The 17,596-nt window shown below is 54.3% G+C and overlaps 1 protein-coding gene across 10 annotated transcripts in view; it reads left to right on the top strand.

Moving 5' to 3' along the window:
* ARNT2 (aryl hydrocarbon receptor nuclear translocator 2) overlaps positions 1 to 17,596 on the top strand; it is a 97,083-nt gene that overhangs the window by 66,892 nt on the left and 12,595 nt on the right. For 9 of the 10 annotated variants that reach the window (XM_019640142.1, XM_019640141.1, XM_019640144.1 and 6 more), the window contains exons 9-15: positions 2,313 to 2,389; positions 3,683 to 3,817; positions 5,954 to 6,028; positions 9,795 to 9,946; positions 13,113 to 13,185; positions 13,964 to 14,087; positions 17,280 to 17,379. In XM_019640142.1, the coding sequence (XP_019495687.1) occupies positions 2,313 to 2,389; positions 3,683 to 3,817; positions 5,954 to 6,028; positions 9,795 to 9,946; positions 13,113 to 13,185; positions 13,964 to 14,087; positions 17,280 to 17,379 (736 nt within the window). Of the gene's footprint in view, positions 1 to 2,312; positions 2,390 to 3,682; positions 3,818 to 5,953; positions 6,029 to 9,794; positions 9,947 to 13,112; positions 13,186 to 13,306; positions 13,944 to 13,963; positions 14,088 to 17,279; positions 17,380 to 17,596 lie in introns of those variants that run through there. The other variant, XM_019640145.1, reaches the window with a different exon arrangement.

The raw sequence follows: 17,596 nt of genomic DNA, 5'->3' as shown, positions 1-17,596 counted from the left end.
TTGGCCGTTCCCCGGGAAGCAGTCCTTACTGCGGCCTGTGCACTCACTGTGAGGGGCCTCCACGGTGGCACCCTGACACCCAGAGAAAATCTCGTCTCCGCCATTTCAGATAGGAAGAAAATGTGTGCCTTCCTGTATGAGAGGCAACCTGCAGCCCTCACCTGGCGTGCCAAGGCCATGGGCCACTTTGTAAAGGCCCCCGTGGTGGCCAGGGTGTGTAGGGACAGAAGGCAGGAGCGCTCCGCCGACCTGCAGCAGAAAGGGGCTTTATGCTGTCGGGCAGCAGCCTCGTGCCGGATACCTCTTCCTCAGGACGCACGCTTACCAGAACAGTCTCTGAGACGGGCTTTCCAGGGACCAGTCACTCACATCAGTTTCCCAGATGGAGCGAATGGCCCTAACATTGGTGTTCTGGCGGAGCCTTGAGGCTTTCTGAAAGGGGCTCAGATATGGCCCAAGCTGTGCTTGGGACAGTGTGGATGACGGACTGGTGGAAGAGGAGAGAGTGGAGGGAGTGGGTGTGGGGAGAAGGGCTGTGGAAGCGGCACTGGGGAGGGGACCAGGGCTCTGTGACCAGGGACCTCGGCGAGAGGAGCAGCCAGAGCGCAGAGCCCTCAGAGGCGGGCGCCAAGGGCTGCACTTGCAAAGAGTACCATTCCCAGGGGGTGAGTAGGAGGAAGTGGGGGTGGGGGTGGGACTGGCTGGTTTGAGAAGGTGAGCAAGGCAGGTGGAGGCTGGTCTTCAAGGATCTGGAGCAAACGTCGAGGCTGCTTAGAGGTGAGAGCGGATTAAGGATGTGGGGCCGCTGAGGGGTAGGCTATAGCGGGTGAGGAGTCGACACAGTTAGGTCATGGCAGAGCTGCTGGTGCCAGCCAGCTCCTGGCTGCCCCCAGGTGTGATGGGACGTTGGTGTCCCGGCGTAGCCCAAAGCAGGAGTGGGTGACAGGTGGACTGTGGGGACACAGCCCCGCCTTATAGATGCCCACTCTGCACCAGTGGGGATTTACCTTCAAGAAGCTGGAGACGGGGGAGAGGCCAGCCACTGGGACATCTTGCTGTACCTCTGACCTTTTTATGACTGACAGCTGAGACTAGCAGTGACATCCCACAGGAAGGCATTGGGGAGTTAGAGGGTCAGTGTCCTGTTTGTCATGGAAACGCCCCCTCGCCGGTCGGGGACAGTAACCCAGGCTCAGGCTGCAGTGGCCCCTGCTCCCTCCGCCGGATGGAGAGACTGAAGCCGAGAGAGGGGGCCCCCCTCATGCCCCCTCGCCCTTTCCTCCTCGCTGTACCTCTGGGGCCTTCTTGTCACAACCCCTCAGCGAACTCTGTTTACCGATTACGAGTTACTGGAAACGGAGCTCTGTCTTCTGAGTCCAAGTTTACACAGAAAGCACTCACAGCCTTCCCTGCAGGCAGAGGACACCACATGCTGGTGTTCGTGGCTCAGTGGCAGCTTGTTTAGAAGGACGCGTTGCACGCCTGCCAGGCGTTTTAGAATGAAACGCCAACCACCGTCGGCAGCGTTGTTCTCTGCGTTTGGTAATCAGGGGGCAGAGCTCTGAAGTCTGGAGCCAGGGTCACCATGCCCGTGTTTCCGGCATTGTGGGGGAAGGGGGTGCAACCTAAAAATTCCCCAGGTGGAGGAAGCCCCCCCTTTTTCCATGCCAAAACGTCATGTGCCACTCTGTTTTTCTATCTTTATCATTATTGCTACAAAAACAGCCCATCTGCGTTAAAGAAATTTAGAAGACCTATACAATCTTGAAAAATAAAGTAGAATTAACCCATAAACCCGTGTGGGGTTTTTTTGTTTTGTTTTAGTTTTTAAAAGGTTACGAACTAAAAAGTAGTGTCCCATCCTACCCAGGTCCTAATCCCAAACAACAATTGATAACACCCCAGTGCCTCTCGTGGTCTTTATTTGATTCTTTGTCGACAGATAAGCAAAATATTTACAGGACCTGAGATGCCCATCTGCACATCTTACTGACATTTCTTTTATAATGAAATGTTTTGGCCAAATTTTGCAAATGTATAAATGAATAACTTGCATCCCATCTCCACTTCTGCTGCGTGCGTGACCCACAAACACAGATGATCATGTACCATGAAATTGTTCCACACCGCCCGGCAGGGGAAAAAGCAGGAACGAGCGCAGGACCGGCTACTACATTGGCTGGCTTCCCAGGCCCCGAGAGGTCAACAGCGGATCCGTATTTTCAATTGCATGCGTAACATCACGGGCACTGTCGCCCCTTTGCCACGCACCGCGGGCATGTTGTGGGCGACGCCGGCATTTGTCGTTTCAGGAATGACTATACCCGAAGAGGACGCCGAGGTGGGACAGGGCAGTAAATACTGCCTCGTGGCAATCGGGAGACTTCAGGTAAGGAAAGGCTCACGGTGTTCTCCCCGACGAGGGCTTGGCATTACAAGCAACAAGAGCTCGTGGGTTTGGGCGCCTCTTCGGAGCCCCTGTGCGTTCAGTGTTGGTTGGGCTCCGCGTCTCGCTCTGTGGGAGCAACGGGGGGCTGAGAGCTGGGAGCAGCAGAGCTCTCGCCTCACTGAGGGCCTGCATCTGTCTGTCCCCAATGACGCTGCCCTCTCGTCACACCATCTGATCACTTAGGCCATTCCCTGTGGTCTGCAGGACAAAGCGCTGACTCATCTCACACCCTCACCCTCCCTGCCCCCCCCACCCTGTGCCCTAACCCCAGACCACAGCATCCCCCACCCCACAAGCCCACCAGCACTTCACCTCTGCGCTGTCCGCAGCCGCCTCCTTCTGCTCCATATTTCCTTGTTCCTCTTCTCCTTTCAAAACTCCATCTCCTGTTGACCTCCTATGTAGTCATCCTTCAAGATCCAGCTAAAATGCCTCCTTCATCGGCTTCGTCAAAATTCACCATCCCCTCCCCAGCATGGATTTCATAGTCGGTTATCATTCTCCACTGTCGGCTTCTCTGTAGCCAGTTGATTGAGTGCTTGCAGGGTCCCTGGAAGCTCTGAAGGGCAGGGAAAGTGTGCTTTTAATCTTGTCAGAAAGCTAGCTATGCTGAAGAATGTGTGTAAAGCCCGCCTGGCTCAGTGTCAGCTGGGCTGTTACCCTCCCTGGGGCATTGAGCGCCTTCCCCTATGATGAGGCCACAGGGGACGCAGTGAAGAGGACACTAGCCTCTCGTGTCCCTGGTTCCCTCCGTCTTATCATTTTCAGACAGATGAGCAAGCAGTTTCGCCCACGTGTGATAAACGTTGGTTGTTCCCTGCAGGCAGGTGAAGAAATACCGAGGCGAGTGTGGTCCACAAAGGTTGACTTTTCCAGTATTCTGACCAGTTCCTCGACTCCTTTGCTGTGCTCGGGAGAGGGAAGAGGAAAGGGTGGGCATTGTTTGGCACCCGCCGTGTGCCAGACCTTGGCTGATCGGGGTTAAGCGGGCAGCGTCTCTTTCGAGCCTCACAACCACCCTGTGAGATCACAGGTTTCGTCATTCCCACTGACTGGTCAGGAAACTGAGGCTCTGACATGGAAAGACAGCAGCCCACGGTTCCGGTTAGCGTAAGGTGTGAGCCGGGCTGCTTGGACATTTAGACTCATTGTGTGGACGACACGACACGGAGGGTCTGTGAGGTTAAGTCCAGGCGTCTGTCTCTGTCCAACCTCCTCTGTGTGGGTCCCCAGGTGACCAGCTCTCCTGTATGCGTGGACATGAGCGGGATGTCGGTGCCCACGGAGTTCTTGTCCCGGCACAGCTCTGACGGGGTCATCACGTTCGTGGACCCGAGGTGCATCAGCGTGATTGGCTACCAGCCCCAGGTAGGGCGTGGGGCACTCCTGGGTGGCTAGAGACTTAACTTTATGTCTGTTGGAGACACAACACAGGGATGATGTGGGGACACACAACCCAAACCCCACGTCCAAGCCTGGATGGAGTAGTGTCCTTCCAAAGCAAGGACGGACATGGCAGGCAGCTGCACCGCTTCAAGGGAGCGTGTCGTTTTTTGACCTGACCCTTCTGTGTAGCTAGCTGAGTTTTCACAAACCGCAGCGAAGACGCTCTGTGAAAAAGGGTTAATTGTGATGAAAACCAAACAGGAAATCTTGGAAACTTAGAAAGCATATGAATGTGGAAGACCCTGAGAAGCCTGGACGTGAAGATGTCCCCTTAATTTTGCCTAACCCCTTGTGTCTCAGCTGTGTTTGGAACCCCTTCTATTGGGGGGCACATTCTCTAGCCTTTTTTCCAAACCTTTCAACAAAAAAGGTCAGTGTCATGAGAAACACAAAAAGGCAGGAGAGATTGCTCCAGATCAAGATAAACCAAAAAGATAAAATAACAAATATGCAACGTGAGATCCGCCATTGGTCCTCATCCAGAAGACATATAGCTATAAAAGACATGTGGAGACAGCTGAGGAAATGTTAATATGCGTGGAATATTGGATGATTTTATTGGTATTTTAAGGTGTAATAGGATACGTTATGGTTTTGTAAGATGTCGTTTTTATGAGCTGCATGCTTCAGGGAGACAGGTCGTGATGTCTGCTCCATACTTTCAAATGATTCAACAAGAAATTTTAAGTGTGTATGTGTGTGTGTGTGTGTGTGTGTGTGTGTGTAGGTATGAAAGGTATTTCATTTATATATGTTTTATATACAGTGAAACCTTAGATTGTGAGTGACTTGGTTTGCGAGTGTTTAGATGAGCACACATGTCTAATACATTTTAACGTGGTAAACGAGCGATGTCTTGCAATACGAGTAGTTTGTTTCCGGAACGAATTATGCTCACAAACCAAGGTATTACTGTATTTTATTTCTCTATATTTATATTTATATACATAGGAAAAAGGGGAAAAATGCAAATGTGGCAAAATGTGACCATTATTGAATCGAGGTAAAGGATACAGATTGTCCTTTCAACTTCTCTGTGGATTTCAGATTCTTTCCACATAAAAAGCACTTAAGCAAAAAAGAAAGAAAAGGATCTTTTGTTCTGAGGAATAAAGTTGGGGATATGTTGATGCGGGTATTTTAATTACATGGATATTTTAGAACTAGAAATAGTCCAGGTTGAAATAGTGGACCCATCCATAGAATTCTAACATCGGTGGAGTCATGCAAACTTGTTTCTTGGATGGAACCAAGGAGAAAATGAATCCCTTTTCAAAGCCACCAGAACCCCCGATGGCAGTGCATTTACAGGCAGATCCGTCCCGACACCGGCACCTTCCTTGAACGCCTAAATCCTTCTTGGCACGCCGATGAGATTTCCTTTCCACGGCCCGTGTCAGCTCCCACCCAGGCCGCTTGCTGATTTGGGTCTTGATCAATGAGTTCATTTCAAACCCTTTGCCTTTTAAGATGCTTCCAACTGGCCCACTTTCCTGCAACACTTTGGAGTTGCCTTTTGACGGTTTATCTTACCCGGCCTGGTGTTGTTGCAAAACACACTTTTGTTTTGGGTTAATGCTAGGTCCTTTGAATAAAACATAGAGGAGCGAAGGTAGATAGTAAATAGGCTTTTAACAAGCACAATCGTTTTTATAACAGCCTTTCTCCTGCCACAAGAGACCTACAGTTTCCATGTGTAAAGAATCCTGGTTTTCATGGGCCACCCATCTGCCCTCATGCTATCATTTGCTTTCTTTTTTATGTTTATTAAAATATGTTTATTATGGTTTGCCTCTCCAAGGCAAACAAAAATAACATTGCATGCTAATGCTGCTGGTGTACTGCCTTAGCAAAGTTAGAAGTTGGTGTTGGGTGCCAAAGGGAGTCATGATGGGGTCCAGGGGCCAGCTCCATGGTCACGCCAAGGGGAGGTTTGCATCCACATTGTTTCCCCGGCGATGAGGTGTGCTGAAGGAGATGAACGCTATTGTCTAATAGTGATGTATAAATCATGAAAAAATGGGGTTTGGGGTTGTTAAAGCTTCTCTCTTTCTGTAGGATCTCCTAGGAAAGGACATTTTGGAATTCTGCCACTCTGAGGACCAGAGCCACCTGCGTGAGAGTTTTCAGCAGGTACCTCCAAGGCCCGTGGGCAGCGGGTGTACAAGCCGGGTACACGTGGGTGTGGCTGGCAGGGCGTCAGCCTCACGCTGTGCCAGCCAGGCTACGAGGTCCTGCCTCAGGCACCTGTCAGGGCCCCTGCCATGGGGGAGCTCACAGCCTCCTGGGGAGGACAGACCCATCAAGAAGTCATGTTGCATGTGTCCTGGAGAAGAGCAGAGGATGGGGAGGCTCACACATGGGGAAGAGGCAGGAAAGGTGTCCCGGGGGACAGGCGGGATGGGTCCCAAAGAATGAGCAGAGACAAAACAGCAAGACCCTCTGGACCGAGGGGCCAGCAAGCAGACACGCTCGTGAGTGCGGCCTCTTGGGAGAAAAATAAGTGTTTCTCGGTGGTTGGAGTGACACTGGCCGGCTTGTGGGCAGGATGTGGGCAGCGGGGGAGAGGGGGCTGGTGAGGCCAGGTGGGGAAGGGCCTCCAATGCCGTGACGAGAAGTTTAACTTCTCCCCTGATTCACTTAAGTGAGGCTCCTTTGGGGAGTGGTGTGTTCGAAAAACAACGGGCAGCCCAGGTGTGCAGGAGAGACAAATACGGAACAAAAGACAAATGGGAAGCTGTTGTCGTTGTCCCAGTAAGAGGTGCTGAGGCTGGAAACTGGGCAGGAGCGGTGGGCATTGAGGGCACAGACAACCGGAGGAGACGCTGTTGGGCGGAGACGCTGTGGAGAGAAGGCAAGGGCGAGGGAAGGCTTGAGGATGGAGATTTGAAGGCAACCTGAGAAGAAGGCCATAACTGCATTGTGACCGTCATCACTATTAGCTCCTGTTTGCTGAGCTCCGCCTGTGTGCCAGGCACTGTGGAAAACCCTTTGGCATAAACTTTCTCGAATCTTCTGAGGACCCAGTACCTCCTGAGCCCAGGTCAACTGTGATGAGGCAGAGAACAGATTCCACAGAGGGCTCCCAAGTCTCGCTTCAGCCCCAGGAAAGGAAAGAGCAGGTGACGTCCCAAGAGAAAGGGAATGATAGTTTGTCACTCGTCTGAGAGAACAAGTCCCTTACCTGCCGCTTTGCAAGCATCCTAGCACCACCCCATGTGACCGCAGGCCTGCCTGTGGGAGGCCAGGTCTCATTTGCACGGACAGACCTAGCACTGCGATGACGCACCACATCCGTGGGCCACCTCACACCCCTCCTGCCCCTGCACGCTGTGCTCGCTTCTCCCCAAACTTCCCTCACCCCTGGTCTTCCCCCACCTGTCAGACTCCTCTGTCCCCCACTTCTGCTTGCTTCTCTCCAAGTCCTGATGCCCGAGGGCTCTGCTCCTTTGCCATCACCCCTCCCTCAGTGGTTTCATCCCCAGACGACTCCAGTCTGGACTGTCCCTCCAGCGCCTCACCTGCAGCTCTCCAGGCGCCTGCCCATACCTGCCCCCGAGTGCCCGGGAACCTTCGCACACACAACACCGATTCTCCTCTTGCAGCTCCCCCGTCTCCCTTGCACCACCATCCGCTGGTGGCACGGGCTGGGAGCCGAGGGACATTCTTCACTCTTCCCCTGATCTCACGCCCCCCGTGCAGCCCCACAGGCCCTTTGTCACACCTGCAGAGCCACCTGTAACCATCCCCCTCTCCCTTGCTTCAGTCCTCCTGACCTTCACCGTATCTCTCATCTTGACTCTTGCAGCAGCTTCCTTGCTGTCTTTCTGCTTTCACTCTTGTCCTGGTCCAAGCCATTCCGAAACATAAATTTGATTTCGCCACATCTTTATTTAAAATGATGCCGATGGCTTTTCCGGTGTGCCCGAAGTCAAACCCCAGCTTCTTAACCAGGGCTGCGTGCTCAGCGTGACCTAACCCCGAGCGTCTCATCCTTGTTTCTTCACCACACGTGGTCACACGCGTCTTCTTTTGGATCCTTGAACACATCATCTTTTTTCCCACCTCAGGGCCTTTGCACAGGTTCCCTCAGACTGGGATGCTTTTCCCTCACTCTTCACAGGACTCCCACCATCTTATCTTTTAGGTGTGCACTCCTGTCATCTCAGAGATGCCATCGGAGACTATCCTCACTAAAAGAGATCCCCCGGCCTTCTCCTCTGATAACTATTCCAGCTTTTAATTGCTTTATTTCTTTCTCTGTTGCTTTCCCTTCTCCCCACCCATCTTCTCTACTAAAATGTAAGCTTCCTGAAGGCTGGCCCCACCTCTGTGCTTTGCACCATCATCCGCACCACCGAGTGTAGGCCGCTGGCTCTTGAGAGACCCTCAGTGAATCAGAACCCAGAGCAGGCGACTTCATGCTGGAAAAATAGGAAATCGGAAAGGTTAGACATTGTAAGAGTATGTCTTGCGTGTCCTAGCTTTGCTAAATGTGTGGAAACCCTCATAAATTTTGCATCACCCTGTCTGGACCATGTGGCCTCATTTTGGGGGGTGTGTGGAAATGAGGCGCTAACCGTGTTGGGCCCCTCTGCCCTTCACTGGTAGTCACTGACCAGACCTTTTGTCACACGTCATCTTACGTCATCCTTAACCCTGCACCGTGTGTTGTCATCCCCACGTCTTCGCGGTGGACCCCATGCCTCAGGAAGGGTAAGTCCCCTGCCCTGAGCCACACAGCAAGGTGACAACAGAGCTAGGGCTGGAGCCTGACTCCTTCCAAAGCATCTGTCCACATCGCCACACCCCGCACACCGGCCTCTTCACTGGACAGCACATGTGGGATCTTAAACCCGTTGGGTTTGCAAAGAAAAAGAAGGAATGTAACATCTGATCCTGCCCCGCCTCCAGCTTCAGCGACTCTCGCTCTGTCAGCAGCCAGCCCATTCCTCAGGTGGGAGGTGCAGGCCAGGCAGAGACGCCCGTGAGCCGAGCCCGGCCAGTCACTGGGCCAGTGGGCAGTGGTCAAGCAGCCACGGGGACGTCCTGGAGTGCGCCTGCCTGGGCCCCTCACTTGTGTTCTCTGGGCTCCAGCCACGGGCGACCTGGGTGGGGAACAAATGTTGATAAAGGGAAGTGGCTTATTTTTGCAAAAACGCAGAGGGAGCTGTGTCAGCTCAGAGTCAGCCCTTGAACTCTGGACTTGAACAAAAGCGTTTGCATGGCCCGGATCACGTGTGTGAGGAATTCTGAGTTTGCTGGGTGACAGGGCACCAGCCTGGGACCCAGAAACCTGAGTTCCCTCCTGGATTCCCTCTCTGGGTCCCAGCTGACCTAGAAGTCAAATGGAAGAGTGGAGCCCAGGGAGATTCACAGCGGGGCCCCCTCCCATCCTTTACTCTCTGCTCAGACGCCTTCCATCATGGAGAGCGTGCGAGGCTGGGCTTAGGCCTGGACTGTGACTGGCACGGCTTCCCGTGGGCAGTCCGACCCCCGTCGCCTGCCAGGTCGCCCAGGCTCCAAACATGTGCTTGTGCTGTGTCTTCCGCCGGGAGAGGCCTCCCCGCACAGCTTCCTGTGCCAGCACCTAACCCACCCTCCAGCGTTCCAGACCCCGTCTCCCTCCAGGAGCCCTCCCTGGGTCCCGAGCACAGGCTGTCTCCCCAACTTAGAGAGTTCTCATGACCTGATTGGTAAAAGCTGAAAAGTCCTGATATAAGACGGGCACCGACTAGCTGGCCTCTCACATAGTGGCGGCAGAATGACCCCAAGGCAGTGCCGCGTCTCGACGGGGAAGGCGACGGGCTCGCACAGCTGGCCTGCCCTCGCTCGCCCATGCCCTGGGCCCCTCTCGCCGCCTTTCACCGCCCACTTCCTTCTCCCCATGTTTTCACAGGTGGTGAAGCTGAAAGGGCAGGTGCTGTCGGTCATGTACCGCTTCCGCACCAAGAACCGGGAGTGGTTGCTGATCCGCACCAGCAGCTTCACCTTCCAGAACCCCTACTCCGACGAGATCGAGTACATCATCTGCACCAACACCAATGTCAAGTACGTGCCTGCGCCGCCGGCCCCGCGGGGCCCGGGACCCTTCAAGGTCCGGCTCTGCCCGCAGGGACAGGCACTGGTCCCCCCACTGCTTCCCTCCCTTGTCCTCTCCTGACTGCCCTCCCAATCTGGAGACCCCAGGGGCCGCGTGAAGACCTCTCAGCACAGTCGGTTCAAGGTGCCCTGGTTTCTGTTCTCATCTGGTCCCCTCAACGCAGAGCCCAGCAGAGTGGAGCTGGGGCAGATGACTGGGCAGCTCTAGGGTCTGGGGCATGGAGCCCGGGGGTGGGCACCTCAGGGACCCACTTTCCCTGCTGCCCACGTCACCACAGCTGTACCCCATGCCAGTCGGCACACCGACCTGGGCTCAGTCTTGGCCCCCCGTTTCCTGGCTGTGGAATGGGGTGGGACCCCAGCCCTTCCTTGTCGGGCTGCTGGGAAGATTAAATGAAGCCCAGCTCCCAGATATGGGCAGGGATGTATTCTTAAGGAAATGCAAGGCCGAACCACCAGCACAAACAAAGCCAGAAAGACGTCCGAGTGTGTGGGAACGCGGTGAGCCCGCAGGAGCGTGAGAACTGCGCTCATGTCTGCCCGGGCCGGTTGTTGGCACCGCTGGCTTCCGTTTCCCAGGTTTAATGCCGAGGCGGGTCTGTCCCCCCCCACCACCACCTCCCCCTCCTCCTAGCCCACGATGTCCCTGTGGCCTCTGGGTCCCCTCAGTGCTTCGGCTCTGCTGCAGCTCTCCAGCTCCCTGGGTGGGAGCGCTCCCCTCTGGGCCCCCAGGAAGGAAGCAGCCTCCTGCCCAGGCCGCACCACCCTCTGTCCCAGCCTCAGCCCCAACCCTGGGCCTCAGAGCACAGAGCTTGACAGACAGGTCCACGCGAGACCCCTTAGAGGGCAGGTAACCTGGGTTTCAATGCTGGCGCCCAGCTAGACACGTCCCCTTACCTCCCCCGGCCTCGTCTGTACCTCGGGCAGGAGGACAGAGCCTCTGCCCTGGGATCCCACAGGAGACAGTGCCCGGGAGGCCTGGGGGAGCACCAGGTAAAGAGCCCCTTCCGTACAGGGCTGGGGTCGGCCACCATTGGTGCTGACAGTGCCGCCTCTGCCACCTGCTTGGCACTTTCTCGGCTCGTCCCTTACGGGCTGCCCCAGATCTTTTGGGGGCTCTAGGACTGCCCTGTCCTGCCTTCCAACTCTGGGCAGACCCTGTTACTTCCCAATGAGCCACCCCCCTGCACCGCGTGGCTGTCCATCTCAGCCCTTTGATGTGCCCCCTAGCAGGGGTGAGGCCACTCCCTGCAGGGCCAGGGTGGTGCTCACTGAGCAGATGCAGCCAGGACCCAGTGGGGGCCCCCCACCCCGGGGAAGAGCGTGCAGCGACAGGAGGAGGAAGTGCCCGTCCGGATCCGCTCGGCCTCTGTTCAAGTCATAGCAGCCCCTGCGAAAGCCGTGGAAATGGGCAGGGCTGTCATGCATTCAGAGCCATGGGCGCTGTTCTAGAACTTTCCCCCCTTGAAGCCAACATTGTGACTGGTTCTCTCTGAGTGCCGCCTCCGGCCACCACCCTGCCCTTCCTTGTCTTCCGTTCATCCCATCTACCTGGCTTCCTCCTCCACACCTGTGCTCCAGGTCCCAAGTTCCCCCGCCCCGCTCCCCGCAGCCGTGTGTGTGGTGCCTACTGTGTGTTGCCTGCTGACCAGAGAGAAGCATTCAGGGTGTCCTGGGGACAGCCTGCACCCTACTCTCAAAGCACCAGTTGCTGAAGCGCCTCCTGGACTGAAAGATGGGAGGAGGAGGTGTTATCTGTGGACAGTAGAGGGCGCTGACAGCCGCGGACGCGAACAGTCCTGGCCCTTTTCAAAGTCGTGGCAACCTTCACCAGCGGTGGGCAGACTTGTTCCGGAAGGGCCCCCGGTGCTCTGTGCTTGGGGGGCAGAAACTGTGCTGGGTCAGGAGCCGGGGACAAGCTTCCTGGAGAGACAGAGTATGGATGGTTAGCATCTGCGGGAAGCTGCCCAAACAAGGTCCCTTTATCACCCCTGCATGTTTTCCTGTTGCTCCCAGTGGTACGGGAAAATGGGATGAACCCAAAAAACCGTCTCCAGGTTTTCATGCTGGCCACATGGCTTTGAAGCGTGCCCACATCTCGGGCTGCGTGCACACTCACTCAGGCTGAGTAAAACCTCTGTCCGAGGAGCGTCCCGGTAACTGACAACCCCGCCCGGCATCCTGATCTCGCTGATGCAGGAGGCCACCCCGGACAGGAAGAAAGCTGGATGCTTCTGGTTTGTCATGGTCAGCTCTCGTCCCCCAGCTCAGGGGGACAGCCTTGGCTGCGGTGAGAGCCTGATTCCCTCTCCTGTGCTGTCGGTCAGCTCTCTCCTGAATGGCGCCTTTTCCCTCTCTGGAATTTGCAAGCGCACCAAGGTTTATTTTTATTCCCTTGCTGTGAAATGCCCGAGAAACCTCTTCTGGCCTCTTCCCAGGATGGGGCAGCCACAGGTCAGCACTTCTTGCTCCCGCTGTCAGCTGTGGGACGGACGTGCTGGTGTTGGGCGTGGAGGGCCGAGAGCAGCACCTGGGGTTTGCAGCCGAGCCTGAGGCCTGTTTCCTACATCCCAGTGGAGGGAGCTTTGTCTAGTGTAGGGACCCCAAGAGGACGGAGCTCAGAGCAGCCCCTGTCCTGATGCCTCTGGCCCTCACTGCGTCTTCCTGCCACTTAGAAACGCCTATTCCTTTTCTTAGTTTTAATGTGAGGTGAAGTCACCATTGTGAAGTTCAGGGTGGAGGTTGGATGCGATCACATAAACTCGACCAGCTTATAGATAAAACGTTCTCGGCGTGACAACCACCTGCCTTTCATGAATCCTGCCTTAACATGTTTTCTTCTTTGGTGACTTTCTACCCTGAGCAAAATGAAGTCATAAATCAAAACTCGTCTCCTACATATTGGCAGCCTGAACTTACAATACACGGCTTGCAGTCGATGTGGAGGATTTAAAACCAAACCAAATAAAAAACCCCGATAAAATAAATAAAAATTGGAGACGATGTAGAGGCTCGTGGGGCATGGCCCGCCGTGCCCTTGGGGAGCAGGGAAGGTCAGGTTCAGCCCTGCCTCCAGCACTTCTGTCCCTCATGCAGCTGACGTCTTGTTTCCCAGGCAGCTCCAGCAACAGCAGGCAGAGCTGGAAGTGCACCAGAGAGACGGGCTGACGTCCTATGACCTGTCGCAGGTGAGCTTCCGGAACATTGTCCCAGGTGGAGCTGTCTCCAACCCAGTGGGCTAAGGACTAAGTTCTGCCCTTGGCTTGACCCCTTGGGCCAGCAGAGGCCATTGCTCCACTGTCCACACAGTGCCGAGGTTTGGGTCCCCTGGGTCTCCATGCACAGCTGAGCCAGAGAGAGCATTGGCCAGGTGAGGAGCAGGTGAGGAACTCTGCGCGAGCCCGTGCGGGGCTGATGGAAGCGTGCAGGCTGTGCGTGAGTCCAGCGCTGACACACTCAGGTGACAGAAGCAGTGGGGACCCTGTCCGCCTCCCAGCTGTCCTTCCTGCGTCTCGGCTGAGTGCCCTGTGTCTCCCCACTTCACCTGCACTGCCTTTCCTTCTCTCACCTCTCTTGTACCCCCGCCCCCCCATCTCTTGCTCTCTTCCTGTTTCTCTTCCCACTGCTTCTGTCCCTCTACGGAACCCGCCATGTGTGGGCATGTGGCCTCTCTCCTAAATGAAACGTTATGCCCACTTTTCCCGATGTTTAGAGCAAGTTGATAGTTCTTATTTCTCTCTGTAAGTAATGAGTGTGACCCTGCCATCCTTTCTGGGACCTCCAGCTCACACCTCACCCGCCTGTCCTTGGCTTGCATGTACAGAAAAGCTCTCCACCCCACACTCCGTCGAGCCTGGAACCCCGGTGGTTCCACAGGGACGGGGCCTGATGACAGAACAGTGGCTGCAGCAAGGGTTGTTCTGTGCCTCACATGCAGCTGCTGCTATGTTTTAATGTGCAAACCAGGTGCCTGTCCCCAACCTGCCCGCCGGTGTACATGAAGCCGGGAAGTCTGTGGAGAAGGCAGATGTCATCTTTCCCCAGGAGAGGGATCCCCGGTTTGCTGAGATGTTTGCAGGAATCGGTGCATGTAAGTGTCCAGACAACGTGGAGTTTGTGTATGTGGGCTTTGTAGTCACTGTCAATATGGGGGCCAACCAAAGACAGCTGCCCGCGGGGACAGGGTCACAGAGCGTCAGGAAAGAGCGCTAGACACCAGAGTCCCAGCCGGTCCTGTCTACCCCTGGCCTTGCCTCTCCCTCTCCTGTTACCTGGGGCCTCTGACATCTTGTCTGATCAAAATTGGAAGGTTTGCAGTACATGTGAGCTCCATGAATCTGAGACGCAGTTTAGTTTTGTGAAGCTGAAGACTCCCTGTTACCAAAAAAAAAAAAAAATTACAACTTAATCCCTAATGTAGAGAGAACCACATTTTAAAATAAAAATATATGTTAAAAAGGAAAATAAAAGTTATCCAGCATCCCACTACCTAGATATAATCATTTTAAAAACTAGGTCCTTTTTATCTTTTTTACATACGCGAATGCTGTTAATAGGCGAAACTGAGCTCACACTGTTTTGGTGGCTTGCTTTTTCCACGTGACAATTCCTTAGGAACATATCCCCCGATCACTGACCGATCTAAGCCATTTCTGTCGCTTGTGTAGAGCCAGCCCCATTGCCGAGAGCCAGCTTGACAGCCGGGGCCCCTGGATGATCAGGCCAGGAACCCACCGAACGGTCCCTGAGCAGGATTGATCGGCGCGAGAAAATGAGAAATGAAATAAATGCCATAGACGCCAAAGTTGGGATTATAGGAGGGTCACTGACTGTGGATGGCAACCAGGACAAATTTTATTAAAAGGCATAGTGCTTATATAGAGAGCAAGTTACTCTTTTACCAGGAATAATTTCTTATCTAAGCATAGGGGGGTTTGGGGGAAGGAGGAACCCATGTTCCTGACTTAGGGGTTTGGAGGTGAGATATCTCTTGGCAACAAGTTACATGATCACTTAGAATAAACTAATAATATATTTTAAGTAAAGTGAAACTTAAGGCAAAGAGCAACTGTCAGCAAGTCCATGATGGAAAAGTCCCAAAGTTCGTAAGTCCATAGACAGTGACATCCGAGGGTCTGGTGGTTGTGTTTTAGGAGCTTCTGCTTTTCCAAGGCACAGGAGGTGAGCTGGGCGATGTTGGGTTACTGATTTTAGCAGTCCCCTTTTTGCCGTTCAGCTAACAAGCAGCTTTGCAGTCTTTTCTTCAGCACACAGAACTTAGGGGTCCTTAGCCACCTGTCCTTCTCCACCCGCAGTCAACCTGGAGGGGGGGTCTCAGTACTCTGAGACGGCTCCCAACACCCCATTATGTGGCTGTCCCACAGTCCACTCTGAGCCTTTTGCAGTGGTCATCTGCTCGCCTCCCCGTGTGGGCGCCACCGTAGGGAGAGCGGTGCAGCTCTCAGGGAAGGTGCCCCGTGGAATCACGCGTATAGCTGCCTCCCCCGCCCACTCAGAGTAGCAACATATAAAACTTGGAAATGTCTTCATCGGTTCCAACGTTCGGCAGAAAGATTCATTTTCATGTGGTTGAGGTATTTCACGTGATCAGATGAAGGGAGAAAGCAGCGGACTCTTGCAAAGGGAGCATGGAGAATGGTGTCGGGGGGGGGGAACCCCAGGAGCATCCTCCCAGAGTGAACACCTAGGGACAGGGTGGCCTAGGGGAGGAGAGCAGGGGTCAGTCCTCCTGGCGCCAGCGTGTGCGGTGGGAGGCGACTGCTGTCATCGCAGCTTGGCTGTGGGCCGAATGCTCAGACATCAAGGAAGGTTCTGGGGCAGCCGCCCACTGAGGGCAGCGGGTGCCAATGCAGCTCAGTGTCCAGCTGCCACCAGGAAAGAGGCCTGTTACAGGAACACAGAACTGCCTGCTGTTGGTTCCCAGGAGGCACTCAGATGTGTCACCCACCCGCATCAATATTTCCTCTATTTTGTAGAGAAATCTGACTTCCTCCAGCACAAGCAACCTATCATGCGTCTAAAAGGTTTCTCTTCCCCTCAAATAAAGCTGAAGTAGTTGACCAGATACCCGCAGCATTTCTGAGAAATCCCTTTGAAATTTAATAGTGTACAAACATAGACACCTTCCCATAAAGATGGCAAAATTACCAAAAAAAAAAAATCAACAGACAAGGGAAAAAAAGGGGGAAGGAAAATATGTGATCTAAAATTTTTCTAGCAAACAAGCTGCTTTCGCTTGTGGAAACAACAGTACGCCAACTTGAAAATTACTTGCATTGTGAACCGAATGAAGTAGGAAACAAGACTGGAAGTGATGGTCTGGAAAAGTGGAAATGATGAAAAGTTAAGCTGCTGACACCTAAAACTAATGTAAAAGTTGTTGGGAGGTGCAGAAGCTATGAAAAATAAATAAAAGCCAGAATCAAAGCAGTTCAGCAAAGATCCAGATGTCCTTTGGATTCAGGGTAATAAACAGACGTTTTTCATCCATATATACCGGTTTATCTGTGACATTCATAAAGAAATGTCACTTCCAGTGTGTTTCAGCAAAGCCACTCATGGAAGAGAAAAAAACAAAAAGGAAGGAAAGTAGCTTCACGTCCAAGAGAAGACAAGGAAATTGTCAGCAACTTGCAAAACACCCAGAAGAAAAATAAAGTGAGATAACAGGAAACGATGACCATCAGGAGTGACGGAGTAAGCTGACATCCTGACTGGTACTGCCTGAATGAAAGCCTGCCAAACTCTGATAGGACCAAAACAAAACGAAGTGAGATCCAACTAATACGGGTAGAAAAGACGTAGCTTTAAATGACGTACACTCAGCCGCACCACTGCTAACTAGGGCAAAACTGGGGTTCAAGGCTGGGAAGCTGAGGGCCTGAGCCTGTCCTTTTAACCACTGCTCTCTCTTCCTCGCACGTGAGATGAGACGTGCCATACCCACCCCACAGGGCTGGAAGGATTTGGTAAAATAGTGTCTGAGGAAGAGCTTCATTCGTTCTTTTCATCTTCCCGTCTCAAAAGGGCCTGGCTTCCGGGGGCTGGGGGCCTGGCCCAGGTGTTCGAGGACAGGTGGATGCTCGCAGGTGCAGGCAAGGCCCCGCCGGGGTGAGCCTGTGGAGCTGGGGGGAGTGAGTCGCCTGGGCACGTGTCGTCCTGCTGGCCCGCCCGCCCTGCTCCTGCTCTTGGGCTGCCCCAGCCCGTGGCCTGTGGCCCAGGGAATCCTCCTCCCATGTAACCCCTGCCCTGCTTTTCCCAGCGGAAAAGAAGATGATGAGCTCGGCCTCTGCGGCGGGAACCCAGCAGATCTACTCCCAAGGGAGCCCGTTCCCTGCCGGGCACTCTGGGAAGGCCTTCAGGTACGTGCAGGGACGGGGTGAGGGCCGGGTGGATGCCCCCTCGCCAGGGAAGCCCGGGATCTCAGAGCTCGGCCCTGTGTGCGGCAAACGCGGCGAACATCAGCGAGCGGTCACTGTCTGCGGGCCCTGGTCCGGGCTGAGGATTCTGGTGGCTGGGGGTCTGCCCTGCGCCCTCCATGAGTTGCCATAGATACATGGCGTCGCTTACCTTTCTCAG

The sequence above is a fragment of the Hipposideros armiger genome, unplaced genomic scaffold (genome assembly GCF_001890085.2).
Source record: "Hipposideros armiger isolate ML-2016 unplaced genomic scaffold, ASM189008v1 scaffold_48, whole genome shotgun sequence".
In the NCBI taxonomy this organism is placed as follows: domain Eukaryota; kingdom Metazoa; phylum Chordata; class Mammalia; order Chiroptera; family Hipposideridae; genus Hipposideros; species Hipposideros armiger.
This window is presented reverse-complemented; position numbering and strand designations above follow the sequence as displayed.